This window comes from Nuphar pumila, chromosome 16 (assembly GCF_984573655.1).
Source record: "Nuphar pumila chromosome 16, dmNupPumi1.hap1.1, whole genome shotgun sequence".
In the NCBI taxonomy this organism is placed as follows: domain Eukaryota; kingdom Viridiplantae; phylum Streptophyta; class Magnoliopsida; order Nymphaeales; family Nymphaeaceae; genus Nuphar; species Nuphar pumila.
This window is the reverse complement of record NC_143264.1, coordinates 79,479,100-79,495,750: the sequence shown is the minus strand read 5'-3', so window position 1 is coordinate 79,495,750 and position 16,651 is coordinate 79,479,100. Positions and strand designations below refer to the sequence as shown.

The 16,651-nt window shown below is 36.2% G+C and overlaps 1 protein-coding gene across 3 annotated transcripts in view; it reads left to right on the top strand.

Moving 5' to 3' along the window:
- Positions 1–16,651, top strand: part of LDA (limit dextrinase) — a 136,974-nt gene that overhangs the window by 82,208 nt on the left and 38,115 nt on the right. For all 3 annotated transcript variants that reach the window (XM_089990737.1, XM_089990736.1, XM_089990738.1), the window contains 3 exons: positions 13,248–13,338; positions 13,849–13,917; positions 15,293–15,349. In XM_089990737.1, the coding sequence (XP_089846863.1) occupies positions 13,248–13,338; positions 13,849–13,917; positions 15,293–15,349 (217 nt within the window). The remainder of the gene's footprint in view (positions 1–13,247; positions 13,339–13,848; positions 13,918–15,292; positions 15,350–16,651) is intronic.

Sequence of the window (16,651 nt, the reverse complement as noted above, 5' to 3'; positions counted from 1 at the left end):
TATGGCCTTGCCCAATCCGCTTCCCGGACTGGAGATCCTGCACAAAGCATCCATTAGATGAGAAAGATATTTCACATCCATGGTCGACGATTTGGGAAACGAAAAAAAGCTTTAAATTTAGTTTTGGAACAACTCTAACTCTTGGAACAAAAAGATTTTGATAATTTTTAGAATTAAGTGTTCCAATACTAGTGATTTTTAAAAAAGTTCCATCGGCCGTGGAAACACATGAACTTTTTGAATTGGTGCATATATCGATCAATGCATTCTCATGTGGGGTCATATGGAAAGATGCTCCAGAGTCTAAAATCCAAGAATACGTATCGGGAGACGAAGTAGATGCAATGGCCGCACCCGATGTAGAGGAAGTGGCTTTGAGAATTTGTTGTAGAGTCATAGAGATTTGACCTAGAGTTTCTTTGAGGTCGCCATTCTTGCCTTCATCTTCTTTGGTGGTGGATTATTCAAGGGAAGCTACCTTTGGCTTGAATGTTCCATTTAGCTTGGGGCAAGCGGGTTTAATGTGACCTAGGTTCATAACAATGATGGCATACAATCATTTTTCTTCCTCCACTATAGTTTCCTTGTTTTCCAAAGTGGGGTGATTTATAGGTTTTGACATTGTTGCCGGGTTTGGATACGACAAGCACTTCATCAATATTCTTACTCATGCCAAGTCTAGTTTCCTCTTGTGTGATTTCGGCTATGGCATCTTCTATTGGAGGAAAAATAGACCTATGAAGAAGTAATGGCCTCATTTGTTCAAATTCGGGGCATAGCCCAAACAAAAATTGAAATAATCGATCTTGTTCCATTTGTTTTTGTCGTAGTTCGACATCCTCCATAGCAACCCATTTTGGCTCTAAAAGAGCCAACTCATTAAATAGTGAATTTAATGCACTATAGTAATCTTGTATACTCGAATCACCATGATTGGTGGTTCTAATTTTTTCTTGCAAGAAATATGCTCTTGCAAGGTCTTTTTGGGTATACATACCCTTCATAAAGAACCAAGCCTCATTGGCTCGACGAAATTTAGCTATATTTGCACATACCTTGAGTTTGACATTGTTCATGAACCACGCAAGAATCTTGGCGTGATTGCTTTCCTAATCTTCAACTTTCTCTTGATGGTCTTCAATGGCTTTGAGACGAGCATCCCCCTCAACAGCCTTTTCTTGATCTCTTTCAATCTTGGTGAGCTCTAATTGGGGTTCCGGTGTAATAACCAAAAATTTTTATGTGATTTTTATACATTTTGGACCTAGGATCCGTTTCCCGGATCCATAAGAATCATACATAGGAATACTATTAATATATACATATTAATAAAACTAAAGAAATAAATAAAATTAATTTAAAACAAAAAGAAAATAAACAAAACTAAAATTTTTAAGGTTTGATCCACAGTGGGACCCAATTGGATCCAACTTGTGGATCCATCATTGATTAGCCAACCCGGATCCACGTTAACGGTGGATCCCGAGTCACGGGTCACGGGGTTTGGACCTGGACCCAGCTGCATTGTATTAAAATGAAAACACGAATCATGCCTAGGGCACGATTCTTGCAAGAAGGGGGTTGAAGAGGGCGTAACCACCGGAGGGTTACTCCCTTCACTTTTCTCGGAAGGGGAAGGGGGTTCGGCTGGATAAAAGGGGATGGAGAGGGGTCTCACCCCTCTTCATTATGTTAAAGTCATTTCTCTCTCCCCTCTGCCGCTCGTCCCCCTGTATCTCTCCCTCTCTTTCGATTTTGCACACGCCGGCAAGGTCACCGACGTCGGAGAGCTCCCCGACTGCCAGCTGCTGCTGTCGCCAGCCACCTCCTGTCGCCAGCAACCATTCTTCCGCCGGAAAAGGTAGGATTCTGTACCTTTTCTTGTTAGGTATAGATTGAGTTCGGTTGTGGTTGGGTCAGTCAAGGGGGTGGAAACCCGGATGTCGTATGCTCTGATGTTTCTGATGGAAGTCTTGGCTGCCGGAAAACCCAAGACTGTGAGGTTGGGGGTTTCCGATTCTTGGTATCGGGTGACCCTAGAATTTGGGGGTTTTCGATTCTTGGTGTTGGATAACCCCAGATTTGGGGGTTTTCTTTCCAGTTTTGGTTGAAGTAAATGCCGATCTGGGTGTCTCTTTATTTTTTTCAACATACCGAAGTGAATGCCGATCTGGGTGTCTGTTTATTTATGTCAACATAGCATGCTTATGATTAACCGATTGTGTTGGTCTCATCCTGTAAAATGTAACCTGATTATAGAAATCACTGTTAGCTGATTTTGTCTGATCCATTATGTAAAACATAGCATGCTGTGTCTGTCTCATTCTGTATTCTGTAACCTGATTATGATTAGCCAATAATGTTTGTTTCATTCTGAAAAAGAGAGCATACATGTGTTAATCTAGGTTGGCCGATTTCATCTGTTTCATTCTATAACCTGATTATGTTAATTCCCATTGGCCGATTTTGTTTGTTTTCATTCTGTAAACCATAGCATGTTTATATTGGCCGATTGCATCTGTTTCATTCTGTAAAATATAACCTGATTATGTTAATTCCCACTAGCCGATTTTGACTGTTTTATGCTGTGAGATATAGCATGCTTACGATAATCATGTTAACTGTTGAGGATACCGGTAATTACCATGTTTGTGAAAAATTTTCACTTCAGCATTGAGCCCCTACCTAATAATAAACTATTGCTGAACATACACAGAAGCTGGTATATACTAGAGGTTGTCTCAAACACACTCAACACCTAATCTTGTGCACTCTGTGACATTTAGACATGTGCCTTGCCTAATGGGCAAGATGGATTGGATACCCAATGCTGGTACTTGGGGCTAATAAATTGTGCACAATGGAAAATAAATTAGGAGAGAAACTTAACCTAAATGGTCGTGTGCTTGGATGGTTTAAATGCATCGGAGCACTCTGAGTGGGTTTTATGCAATCAATATGAAAAAGGATTGGAATTGTTTATAAACCTTGTTAAAATGACTAAGGTTGGGAATTTACTACTATGGTAATAGAGGGTAGTTGGGGGAAAATGCTCCTGTTGTTTATAGATAATCATGTATCATATATATATATATGTATATTTTTTATGTTGTACCCAAAATACTCGATAGGGGTATTTTGGTCTTTTCATCATGTATTTTTCTCTTAGGTTTATTTTCTCTTTTCCTATTTTCTTATTTTTCTTTTATTAAATGTATCACATGGGACCATTGGGGGTCCCACTTGTGTAGTCGTTGGGGTGCCCAACGGTCATAAATATGACCGTTGGGGCTCCCCAACAACTACCTAGTGGGAGCCCCAATGGCCCCCTCAATCTCCCTTTCTCCTCTTGTATATAAAGGGGTCTCCCCCCCTTCTCAAGGTGTGGTTTTTGGGGTTTTACCTACCACCAATAATGAAGATCATTATTTTGTAGCCGTTGTGGCTTTGCCCCTTCGTGGGTTTGTGTGTTGGCACTTTATGTGCATTCGGCTACCCCTTAGTGGGTGTGTGTATTCGCACTTCATGTGCATGTTTATTGGTTCATTCTTGAACCTATTGTATTCAAAGTCATTTCCTAACATGGTATCAGAGCAAGGTCGCGATTGGGTTGTCTTTTGGTGCATTGGAAAGTGTGTCGCTCAAAGAAACTTCAAAGAATGGTGAAGTATTCATTGTTTCTCTTTTCTCTTTTTTTTGAAGCCATTCGATATGTATTATTTTGTTTCTTGAAAATAGCATGAATCATAAAGCCATTTGTTTGATCATTTATATGCATATGTTTCCGTTATCATTATGTTGCATGTTGAGTGATTGTGTGATTTGGGTCTTCATTTGAACCCTTATTGTTTTCGTATATCACATTTCATTGGGAACTTGTTATTTTCTAGATATATGGTTGCTCAAAACATACTTTAATGGGTCGTTTATCTCCCAAAGCATAATTTGATCTTACTCATGTGTATGGCTTTAGGAGGTTCTATTTCATGTCTTGCATATGATTTAAAAGCCTTGTATGTGATTGTGTTAAAATCTTTTAACACTCTTTAAAGAGTGTTTGAAAGCATAAAATCTTTTAACACTTTTCGAATTTAAAATTCTTATAAAATAACTTTCATGCTTTGAAGTCATCAATTGCATATATTTTGTTTGAAAGCATATGTGTAGAAAGCTCTTAAAGAAAATTGGGTTAAAACTCTTAGTTTATGAAGAATTGTGATAATTCACATTCTTCTCTACACATCTATCAATTTCCCATCACATATAATACTAATTTATGAAGAATCCTCTATAGAGTGATGTTTTTCAAAATTGTCTTCAATTATGTAAGATTGATGATTTTTGCATAGGTGTTTCATGATTGACTTATAAGATATCTTCTAAAATTATATGTTTTCTTGCTAAATTATTGGTTTTTGTTTAATGCTCTTGACTCTCATATGAAACCTAATTTGTTTTGAGGTCCTCTCTTGTTTATGAGTTTTTAGTGCATTTTTTTTGTGAAAAATTGACATAATTCTTGTATGTGAATTTTTCACATCTAAATCTTTGTTGTTCACTTTTGTATGAATCCTAAGTGGTTTTTGTTAATGATAACTATTTGTGAGAATTCCGCGATTCTTGTGAAAAGAAGGATTATAAAGGTCTTTCAATGTTTTTGGTTTATTTAAAGAATTTTGAAATTTTTTGTGATAAATATGTTGTATGAACCATTGTGTTCATTAAGAAAGATCTTTTAAAAGAACTTCCCACACTATATAAATTCTTGATATGCATTATTTCATAGTGTGTCTATTGCATATTTTGGTATAAAAGATTTCATTAGTTTGGATTTTCTTCTAATGATGCAATTTTATAAACTTGTTTGCTTGTATTTTTCACATAAGGTTTCAAAACCTCTTGATTGTATCTCTTCTTTTAAAGGATGCCTACGTTGGCCGTAATATGGTCTCCTTTGTCTTGCATTAAATTTCACTTGTTTAGCATATAATTGCATAATTAAAGCTTGAGAGACTCAAGCATTCTCCTTTTTATTGAAACACATGCCTTAGTGCATGTTTGCTAGTTTTACGCATTTGTGTGTAGTTGTTCAAGTGTTGTGTGAGTGCCTTCGTCCACATTTTGTGAAAGTTTTTTTGAGTCTTTTATATTTTAGAGCCTTTCTCAAGGCTTATGAGTGCATTGTCCCTTAATGGACTTGGATATTGACTCTTTTGTTTGATCATTATAAGACATTGTAAGTGCTTATAGCACTTTGTATGTTTCCGCATATCTCATCATAATCAAAGAATATTAAGGCTTGCTGTGTGGGATTTAATCCCAATTTTATAAATTTTTTTTTTCTAGTATTTTGAATATCCTTTTTTTGGGTATTGTGTTGAAGCTCTCTTTGTGAACCATTATGGTTCTTGTGATTCCTTTGTGAAGAGCTTCATTTTTCTCTTGATTATCCCAAGATGATTTCTTTACATGTCATTGTGTATTTGAAAGAGTTCGGAACAAGGAGATACATAAGAAGGTACGTAAGAAGGTAGTCATTGCACCCATTGAAAATAAGATGAGAGAGAATCGTTTACGGTGGTTTGGACATATTCGGCGAAGGCCTAATGATGCTTCGGTTAGAAGGATGGAGAAATGGAAAAATATATTAGTTAAAAGAGGTCGGGGTAGGCCTAGGAAGACTTGGATGGAGATGATAGAAAAGGATATGAATGCTTTGAACCTCACCGAGGATATGACATTGAATAGAAATGATTGGAGGAGAAGGATTCATGTGGAAGACCCAGAATGATTTTCTTTGTTGGTTCATATCGCCGACCCCAATTGTTTTGGGATAAAGGCGTAGTTGTTGTTGTATCCATGAATCCGAATATATGTTGTTTAATTTAGACTTGTCGAGTTATATATCAATGCATTCTAAATGTATTCTTTGATTCAGATTTGTCGGAGTTACATGTTCATGCATTTGAATATTTGTTTTGATTCAGATTTTGTCATGTTGGTGCTTATGCATCGAAATATTTTTATGTTTCAAATGATCGAGTGTCGTACTCATGTATATGTGCAGCCGTACACATGATTCTTTTGGTTTGGCCGACCCATGTACATGATTTACATGGATCAACCAACATGCTGTCCATATGGTACATGTCTCGCTGACCCATGTACATGATCAAGTTCATGTACATGAACCAGTCAACATATATGATTATTTTTGGTCTGGCCGACCCATGTACATGATTATGATCATGTACATGGATCAGCCAACATGCTCTTAATATGTATTTTTCAACTTAGCCGACCCATGTACATGATTTTGATAATGTATATGGATCAACCCTAGCTATTGGCTTGATTATCGGACCAGTTGTGTATGGGTTCGTGATGGCAGATACACGTACATGATTATGATTGTATTATGTATTTTCTGAATTAATACATAAACCTGATCCCGATTTGACCAGTTAGCAATTGCGCACATCATACGCATGAATATGAAATTTATTTGATGTTTGCATGATTGTGATCATAGGCATGTTTAGTTGATTATCTTGGAATTGATCATGAATGGTGTGTTCTCCAAGCATTGTATTCGCATGCATATGTGCTTGGTTTAATGTGCATTTATATTTTGTATTTTGAATGTGCATTGTGAACATGTTTGGAAACAGTGTGTGTTGCATGTTTGTTAAAATTTTGCAAGTTGCATAAATCACTTTTGAGATGTGTTAGTGGTTATATGTGAACTATTGCAGGCCGTGTAGGCTAGGTGCATGTGGTTTAGATGTTGATTTCTAATATGGACATGCATTCAAAAGCAACTCTAATAAATAACTTAATAAGTTATTCATGCATGTGCATTGAATCATGCATACAAGGTGGAAAAATGCAAGTTTAGACTAAATCTAGTCCTTAAGCATAATGCTCCCTAGATAAGAGTCAAGATACTGAGGTTGTGTAGAACTAGGAAAAGAGAGATCATGACAATAGCAAAATGTAGGCAAAAATGTAATAACCGTAATTTTTAGGTATTTATTTAAATATATTATAATATATATTTCATAACAGAGTGATTTGGGCCTGTGATCCAAATTTCGGATTCAGGACCCATAAAGGGATCTTTACGTATAATTTCATATGTATAATGTTAAATTTAAATTAAATAAATAGTTAATATTAATTATAAGAAAAAATAAATAAATCTGGTGCAGGGTCGGACCCGCAGTTGGACCCGCAGTTGGACCCACAAGGATCCAACTGTGGATCCACAAGTACGGGCGACCTGGATCCATGCGTATGCTGGATTCGGTGTCGCGGGTCGGGCGGGGGCTTGGACCCGGACCCGACCCTCTCGTTAAAACAATTAAAAGGGGAAAGGTTGGGTTTTATTAAGGCAACCCGATATCTTTAGCAGGCATTAGGGTTCTGAGAGAACCCTAACCCCGATTGCGAACAAGAAAGGGGCAAGGGGGGTGGGGTGGGGTTACGCAGGGCGTAACCGACCCCGCGCCTCTCGGCAAGAGGGGAGGGGGTCTGGGCCGATAAAGGGGGAGTGGAGAGGGGGTCTCACCCTCTTCACTGGGTCTCTCTCTCTCTCTTTCTCTCTTCCCTCATCTCTCTCTTTCTTCCTCTCTTTCGTGTGGGTGTGCATCAGAGAGGTGGAGGTCGCCGGAAAGCTGCAGCCACCACAGGCTACGACAGATACCCCTGTCACGACAGCAGCGAGGGACGACTTCAGCCGACCCTTCTCTCGCAACGATTGAACCTGCTGATCGTCGGAGATTCGCCAAAGGGGTATGGGTTTTCTTCTCTTGATTCAAGCGAGAAATCGGGTATATATTGGATTTCATGCAATATTTTAATGGGAATCCATGGAACAAGAGTGAACCCGGATATTCACTCTATAAGACATGGTTGAGGCCTTCGAGTCTTCTTTATTGAGGTGTATCCAATTTTCTGTAATTCCTCTGAGATTTTCTGGATATCGGCTATCTTGAGGGTCAGATTTGTGAGATTTGATGCTCTGGGATTTATTGGTACATTTTTGGGTGGGTTTGAGTTCTCTAGTGTCGGTTTTATATAAGGAGGCTATTGAAATCAGTTTTGGGGCTGATATGCTTGTTTAGTAAAAGTTTTCTCCAGGACTGATAGTCCAGTAATCTGATTTTTCAGTTTTCTGTGGTATCGAGTTGCATATGTTTGAGATTGTGTGGCTGTTTTAGCATTGTTATAGCATAAGTGGTGCTATTACTGAGTTTTGTGACTATGTGCAACACTTGGTTGAGGCGTCTTTAGTTTCATGTATGCTTCTTGATATCGGTTGGTTATACCTTTACTACAAAAAGGTTTTCTGTTGTGTGCACAATTTGTTATATGATTTGTATTATGTTGGGAAGCCTTTCATGATTTGTGATTGGGAAACCCTTCCTGATTTTGGTTTGCTGGGGTGGAGGATGTTGATATGTCTATTGTTTGCTCATGAGTATTGGTAACTTGTCCTCAGCATAGTGGTTTGCTATCATGGGTGCTATCTTGCTTTTAAGTTGGCATATTTGGATCATTTGGTTTATCTTCAACGTTCTATAGATTTTTCTCTATTTTAAGGAGGTCTATTTTATTGGTTTGGCTTTTTAAAACCATATTCTTGAATGTTTGTATTCTTGCTAATCTGAAAGTTGGTCATTTGTGTTCTTGTGGAAACCAAATCAAAAACATAAACTTTTGTTTCTGGACATCTTTCTACTTGTAGTTGCTGGATTTTTGTATTCCAGTTATATATATATATAATCTTAATAATGTAGAAGCCTTTCTGTTCGTTACAGAAAATGACAGTGCCAGGATTACTTCAATCCAACACTGAAGATGAATTAAAGTATAGGGGTAACACCTTGAGTCTCTTTTATCCTTAAGGTATAAAGATATAAACTTGGTGGTGATAGATACAAAGTGTTCTCAGACGATGATATATAATTACATTTACATCAGCATTGTAGACAAATGAAAATTTGATGCATAATGAAAAATACAACTATATCATTGTGGTTGGTTTAATCCGTAGGTTCATGTATGTTGGTCAAGGTTTATGCTATTGATTGGATTGCACATGTGATGCTGCTTATACTGATGATAAGCTGAATACTTCTGTAGATGGTGAAAAAAAAATGGTAGGTTGCTTAGAGAAAGTTGCAACACTCCTTCATACTTATATTTACCATTTAAAAAAAAAGAAAATTTAGGGAGGAATGTGGCTGGCATAAGTCCCCTGCAAACCCTTGCACAGGTTGGCTGGCAGCCAGCCGAGCTCTAATCAGTTGACTACTAGGCATTGACAGACAAGTGCGCAGGCCCTGCAGGGTCTGTGGAGCCCCATCCAAGTGCTCGACTGGGCATGGATTTAAAGAAGAAAAATATTATATACAAATTATTTTCAGTGTGCTTTGGCAATGGACAGACCCAGTCGACTAGGTTCGGCTGGGCCAGTTGCCTGTAACTGGATGTAAGTCCTGCAAAGGAAAAAGTTTTTTTTTAGTATGAAATAAAAATTTTTGAAACAAGGGTTTACAGATTTAAAGAAAGACTTGTTTGACAGGTGGGTGCCTGTTGGGTTTCGGTTGGAGCGAGGTTGAACCCTAGTCAATTAAGTCGGCTAAGCTTGAATAGCCAATTTCAAGAAAAATCTTATATAAACTTGATGTTATTTTTAAATCCGTAATTTGACTCATAGTGTGTGTTCTAAATTTCCAGACCCTAGTTGTGGGCAGGTAAGTTGTCTTTCAATACATATTACGAATAAAAAGTCTTATGTTTTGACTATGTATACCTCTACTTGTGTTATGTATGTTTCACATGCCTATTGGTTATGTTATGCTTATTCAGGGTGTTGTTTCAAAAGATATGGCATGTGCTCACCAAGAATTTGTGTGCCTCACAGGGGCGTATTGCATGACTATTTATATGTTTCAAATGGAGATAATGTATGTTGTGCAGATATGCATGTTCACATTCTTTAAAAATTTAGCACACATGAATGGAAACCTAACTGTGAATGACTACACATAAGCACATGCATATGACAGAAAAAGAATTGCATATGTTTATGAACTTATTGTTTCATGCACGTCTCAGAGTTTGCATACATGAATGTGCATTGAAAAGGCGGGTAGAAAATAATGCATAAAGACATATGATTGATGATTTTTGCTTATGAGTGCATCGATGGTCAATTAGATCATTAGGGGCTAGGTGAGCCTCGAGAGCAGGTTGTTCTCTGTTTTAGTTGTTTTGATGCATTGCAACAAATCAAATGTGATATTATTGTTTACCGCACTGTTCTATATTGTCACGGGCTATGGTCCCGTGAAAAGCTTAGCATGCTGATGTGCAAGCTTATGTTCTGCATGTTAATTTGCAAATGTAAAAAAGATGAATTAATAACCAGATAAAAGAAAGTAAAGAACAATGTAATTCATATTCTCCTTGATGTCCTTGCTTTAGTGTGAGAATCTTGAATGTTGCGGTTTTGGGGATACCGTGAGGATACAAAAACTTCGTGTGTGTGTTGTTGCCCCTGAACCCGATATTGAGGTTCTTCTCCTGGCCACGGTTTTAGGGAGAGTCCGCCACTTTACCTGGGAGTGGTGTGTTTTGACACAACTGTTGTTGTTTTGGTATACCAATAAAGTGGTGCCAATGGATGCTGTTTTCTATGGTGTCCTCGACTTTGGATGCTGTTTTCCAAGGTTCCGATGGATGGTGCTATTTTCTGATATCGGTCGAGGGCTAAGTTTGGAACCCAGTAATAAGATACAAATTGTGTGTTAAGCTATTCCGGGAACCCTACTTGACCTCGGAGATTGTACCTGTTTGGTGTATCCGCGAGCAATGAAAATTAAAAAGAAGAACTTAAAGTTGTGTGCATTTAATATGACATGCATTTTAAAAGAGGGAAGCTCAAATGAAAGATAATAAAAGGGGTTCATGCATTGCACATAAATTATGCATATTCTTGCTATGCATTAGATCATGCATGTTCATCTGTTTTCTTGGTTGTTATATGTTGATCATTGCATGATGTTGATCTCTTTTGCATTTAATTGCCTTATTGATTAAATTTTGATCAATGTTACTTATTTTGTGTTCCCTCATGCTTAATGTTTAGTTTATTTCTGCATGGATGGTTCATTGTCTTATGAATTGCTTATAACAGTATTCCTCAAAAATATTACATGGATCTTATTTATATTTTTTTTTCTTATTTGATTCATTAGGGGAACCTGTACGCAGAATTCTTCGGATTTCTGACCCTCTTCTTTTATTGGTTTTTCCTAGACACAAGTGATCAGTGAAATCGACTCGCTTCTAAGGGGATACGAGGGTCACATTTGCTTCAGACTGCTTCACTTACAGATAGAGTGACTCGACTTTTGTTTCTTTTAGTTCTTCTTATTTTCTGCAGTTGTTATTTCACTTTTGACATTGAGTATGAGATTCTTATTGATTCATTAATAAAAGAATTTAGTTGGTTGGTTATGGATGATAAATGTAAGTTTATTTGTGATGTGTGGTTATCCAGCTGAAATTGGAACTGTAAGGACCCCGGATCTCTGGGAAGTTTTCCGCAACTCTTAGAATTTTTTTTTCCGCATTTTGCAAAGGTATGAGTTGCGGTCGTTACAAAAAATCCGTTTAACAATCCCTAAGTGACTTGATATTAGAGGCCATTATTACAACTCCATGGGAGAATAGGAAGACACCATGTGTGTAGGCTTGCTTCATAATGGGGTAGACATTTCTCACATCTTGTAGACTTAAAAAGAGTTGTCACTCTATGCTATGTAGGTCTCAAGGTTGCTCATCAAAGAGCTCTCCTACAACTTCACTCATAGATAACAAAACTGTTAAATGTTAGTACTTGGGGATGCAATCTTTTTGAATTGTCTCTTTGATGGAACACACTTCTAAGATCGGGACTGGCCTCTTCTACAGAGTTGGGAGTTTGTGCCCTAGATGCGCTAGAGATTGATGCATAAGGGAGTTGTTTCATGGGTTTTTTGGCATAGTATCCCGCATCTTATGTTTATGACAGAAATATTTCACTATGCCTTGGAGACATGATTCAAGCATGCCCTTCCTATGTGCTTCTTTCACGGCATTCTCAGATCCTTGATGTCTTCTTCTAGTCTTCTAGCATCTACTAACATGAAAGCTTATGCTTATTTCTCTGTTGTGGTTCTTCTCAGGGATGATCTACTAGCACCAATGGGTCTTGATGAATGTCTAATTGCTTTAAAAAATCCTACTTATCTAAAATGTGGACCAAGAAGCACAAAACAAATATATTTCTTTGTCAGTTATGAAGTAACAATTGAATAGATCCCTGTGTCAAAATATTTATCTTGTGCATCCTTTGATTATATGAATCAACTTCATAAATGAGTGCATCCGTCCACCTGAAAAATTTGCCTATTTTGAATTCTATTTTGGTAACTAAAGCAATCTATTACCAATTTTATTGGATATCATATTTCACCTTGGTAATTAATTTATACTATCAAGTAGCCAAGGACTTCGATTTGAAAAGGTGTTATTAGCAGGGTTATATTTGTTTCATTCCTGGTTTGACAAAGTATGACCACAAGTTATTGGAGTTTCTGAGAGATTTTTTGTTTTATAAAGGTATTTTTCGAATGTAAATATGTAAGCATCATCTTTTGAATAAAGGAAAGCAGTTACGATGGATACCCCTCATTTTTGAGCCATAACCTTCTTCTTTTGCTTCTTTCTCTCTTTTTCTGTCAAGCCATTAGACCTTGCTTGCAGGTGTATTGAATCAGCTAGATCCCTCAATAATAGGATCAGGGCTGTTAAATAATGCATAATTTTTTTTCTCTGTGATGTGTGACATTGCCACTGTCAACTCTGTCAGAGATTTTGTGACGTGAAATTTGGAATTGGTAATTAAACTATTTGCATTATGGTATATAGTTTGGAATCTTTTTACTCACATTTTTTATGATGTAGTAGAGAATATGGAATTGGTAATTAAACTATTTGCATTTTGTGATGTAGTGAATATGGAAATTTTCTGGTGGTCTATTCTAAAGTTGAAGCTACTCCCCAACAATATATTAACTTACCAAAAAATATTTTTGTAGCGTCAACAATATATAGAATTTTTCTGGTGATCTATTCTAAAGTTGAAGCTGCACCTCAACAATATATTAACTTACCAAAAAATATTTTTGTAGTTTCAATGACCGAATTCGAGATGCAATACTTGGTGGATCTCCTTTTGGTCCTCCTCTTCAACAAGGTTTTTCAACAGGCTTGTTGTTGCAGGTAAATTTTACTTTTAGCAGAAATGGACACCAATTCTCATTTGTTTAATCTTGTAAAACTTGGTTGATATCTTGCTGCCTTGTTGTGGAATATTTGTTCTGCACACCTCATCAGAGATAATTTAGACTTTTGGTAAATCACATTCAGGAAGACATGAAAAAGATTAATATGCCTAGTTTTTTTCATAGACTTCAAAGTGTCAATCTTGGCAAATAGCATATTTTTTATGGGTAAATGATAGTGGGATGTACCTAGTATCACAAATGTCACTGATGTGCTTTGAACTTGTGATTTTAACAATAGAATCGTGATAGTTCAACGTATAAAATATTGCTATTTTAATTGATCTTATTGGTTTTTAATTTTCTTTGTTACCTTGTTGAGGAAGCCCAGAGAATGAGATTTGAGACTGTGGTTATACTTGCCTGAAATACTTAGTATTTAAATTGGTTTGGAAATGCAGAGACTAAATTAGTTGGCTACTTGACTGATTGTTTGCTTATTTTGTAGCCCAATGACCATGTATTTGAGCCAGAGATTGCAGATCATATCCTTGCAGTCTTGAAAGATCACATCCAGGTTGTTGCCGTGTAATTTTTGCATTTTCTCAGTAACCTTTGTTTGCTTATTTATTTATTCATGCATTGGTTCAGTGTTTACGAGTCTAGGTCCTTTCAAGACAGAATTATGATATGGTTGATTGTTTTTCACTTCTTACAAAGAAACCTTTTGTTTAGAGGCATCCAGTTATGAGGGCTAATCATCCTAGATTTTGGCTCTAGCAAGAACCAAAACAAATGGGACATGGTTTTACTTTTGCATCACACGATATTATCATGACATTTTTTTCTGAGAAAGTTACTTGTCTTATTTTTAATTATGAACTTATTAGTATTTATTGTCAAGGTTCCTGAGATTTTTTCAAGATAAGCCAGTTATTTTAAATTCTTATGTAAAAAACCCTTTGCTGAAATTATCACAAGAATTGGTGAAGAGAGAGATGTATGTGTGCCTGTGTATGTGCGTGCATGCATGTGCATAGCCTAGTCACCAAATATTGTGATATTTTGAATTTTTAGAAAGATAAAACTATAAATTATTATGTTAATACAGTGGTCAATATCGTGATATTTTTTGAGAAATTCTTTTATCTTATTTTCAACCGATTATTTTAAAAACATCCACATTTTCTCAAGAAAACTGCTTATTTTTAGGTTCTTCTGAGAAAATCCCTTTTTGATATTATTGCAAGACATGGTGTGGAGAAGTTCTGCCTTGCCTATTTGCTTATCTAAGATTAAATACAATTGATGGGTTATAGGCATGTGTTCCACATATTTGTATTTTGCAACCTATTGGTGTTGATTTGAGTGTATCAAATAGTAAGTATAGACCATTTTATGTGAAATTTTAAGAAGTTCAAAGAAAATTTATTATGTTGAAAGGTAATTCTCATTCCATTTACCTTAATCAGTTTTTTCTCTCCACCATACTTTTCTTGGTAAAAGAGAAATGATGAAAGAACTTAGTTAAACAATGGCAGTAGAGAATTCTAGTATATTATAAAAGTTAAAAATCACTTTAAGTTAATAAGATGTATATATTTTATTTAAACCTCTTACTAAGTTTAGCTAATTCTCTAAAATTTTCATAATAGTTCACAAACACCATCTAACTATATGCACAAAAAAGCACTTGGTCTATTGTATTTGGTTTCATGGGCTTCAGTTGTCCTGATCAGATTTTCAGTAGCTGATGAGGATTCAAAATCCATTTTTAACCTAACTAGCTTGACATCTCTATCTGAGTGCTGGTCCAAGCACATAAATTGTCATACTAATACATGATATACAATAAGTAGCATGAGGATCATTTTTGATGGTTTCCTGGGTTCCCCATCCTATCTATAAGGAAAAAGATAATATGAAAGGTGACATTTGAAACTCATCATCAGGTTGGATTGGCTGCAAACTTGAAGGACTTTGTGTTTACAAATCATGAAGGAAAAGCAGTAAGGCAGCTCTTTTCTTTGGATTTTTGTTGCATGCACTTTCTTTTTAAGCAAAATTTTTCATGCTTTGGTATGGCTGCCATGAGTATTGAATATCCAGTTCTTTATTTGGCTTTCTTTTATCCTATTCCTTTACTTGTATGAATTACATCTTGACGTTGAATTTAGCTTGATTAGGATATAATAGACTACAAATTTCTACTAGCTGGGAATGGATCCCCATAAAGTTAACTGTATAATCTGCTCTTTGTGAAAAATGACCAGTAACCTGTTATGATTTCACTAGTATAGATTGTGTGGTGGCAGTCAAACCTGGCGATTCATTGGCCAATTCCGGGAAAACTGTAACTTTTCCATTCTTGGAATGGAAAATTGTTTTATTGCAATTCTTTTTCTAATTTATCATCATAACATACAATTTCAAAAGGATTATGCACCCAACATGTTTTTTTAATAACTCCAAGCTTTAGGAAAATTAATATTAAGAGAAAATGCACATAAAAGTTGTAACTTTACATCAATATGATTTCTCTGATTGCTGATCAATCACATTTGGTTGTAGATTTTGACCATAGGTGCTAGGATTTTATGGGTTTCAAAATAGTGGTAACCACTTTACATCAATATGATTTCTTCCAACCTTTCTTTCACTGACACTTTATTGTTTGTACTTTGAACACTTCAGATGAAGTTCAGGTCTGTTAGAAAACTATAATTGCATGTTTTGTGTACCAGATGCTTAGGTAATGCAGAGGATGATGCTTTCTATATTGAAATCGATAACCCGGTAAACTTGCATCTTGTTGCATAAGTCAGTCATGCGTATGATAATTTTTGTCATCTCATATCAGGAAACAAATAATTAATGTAATTCTTATTGAAATATTTGTTGTAGCACCTTTTTAACCTAATCATCTTTCTTATTGAGAATTTTTACATTGGATAAATTGAAGAAAAGGAGAGAAGTATAATTTTATGGAATTGTGGTGCAAGTTCAAGTCTTCAAATTTATCTTCCAAAATGTGGGATGGGGTTTCAAGATAAAGGTTGGAAGAAACCTGTGGTGGGGAAACTTATAAGAAAAACAGAGTTGGACTAGGAAGAGGATGGAGGAAGATCAAGGAAGTAGTTCCCATGAAATGTGACATAATGGATAAAGCACTCCTAAAGGACATTTTTGGTTTCAGTAAATTTTCAGCAGATCCGAGTGAAATATGCCTGGACTTTATAACAGGGGTCTTATCTGTCAAATTTGGGGAGATTACAGGGCAATTACTCCTGAAAATATTGAGGGTAAAAACA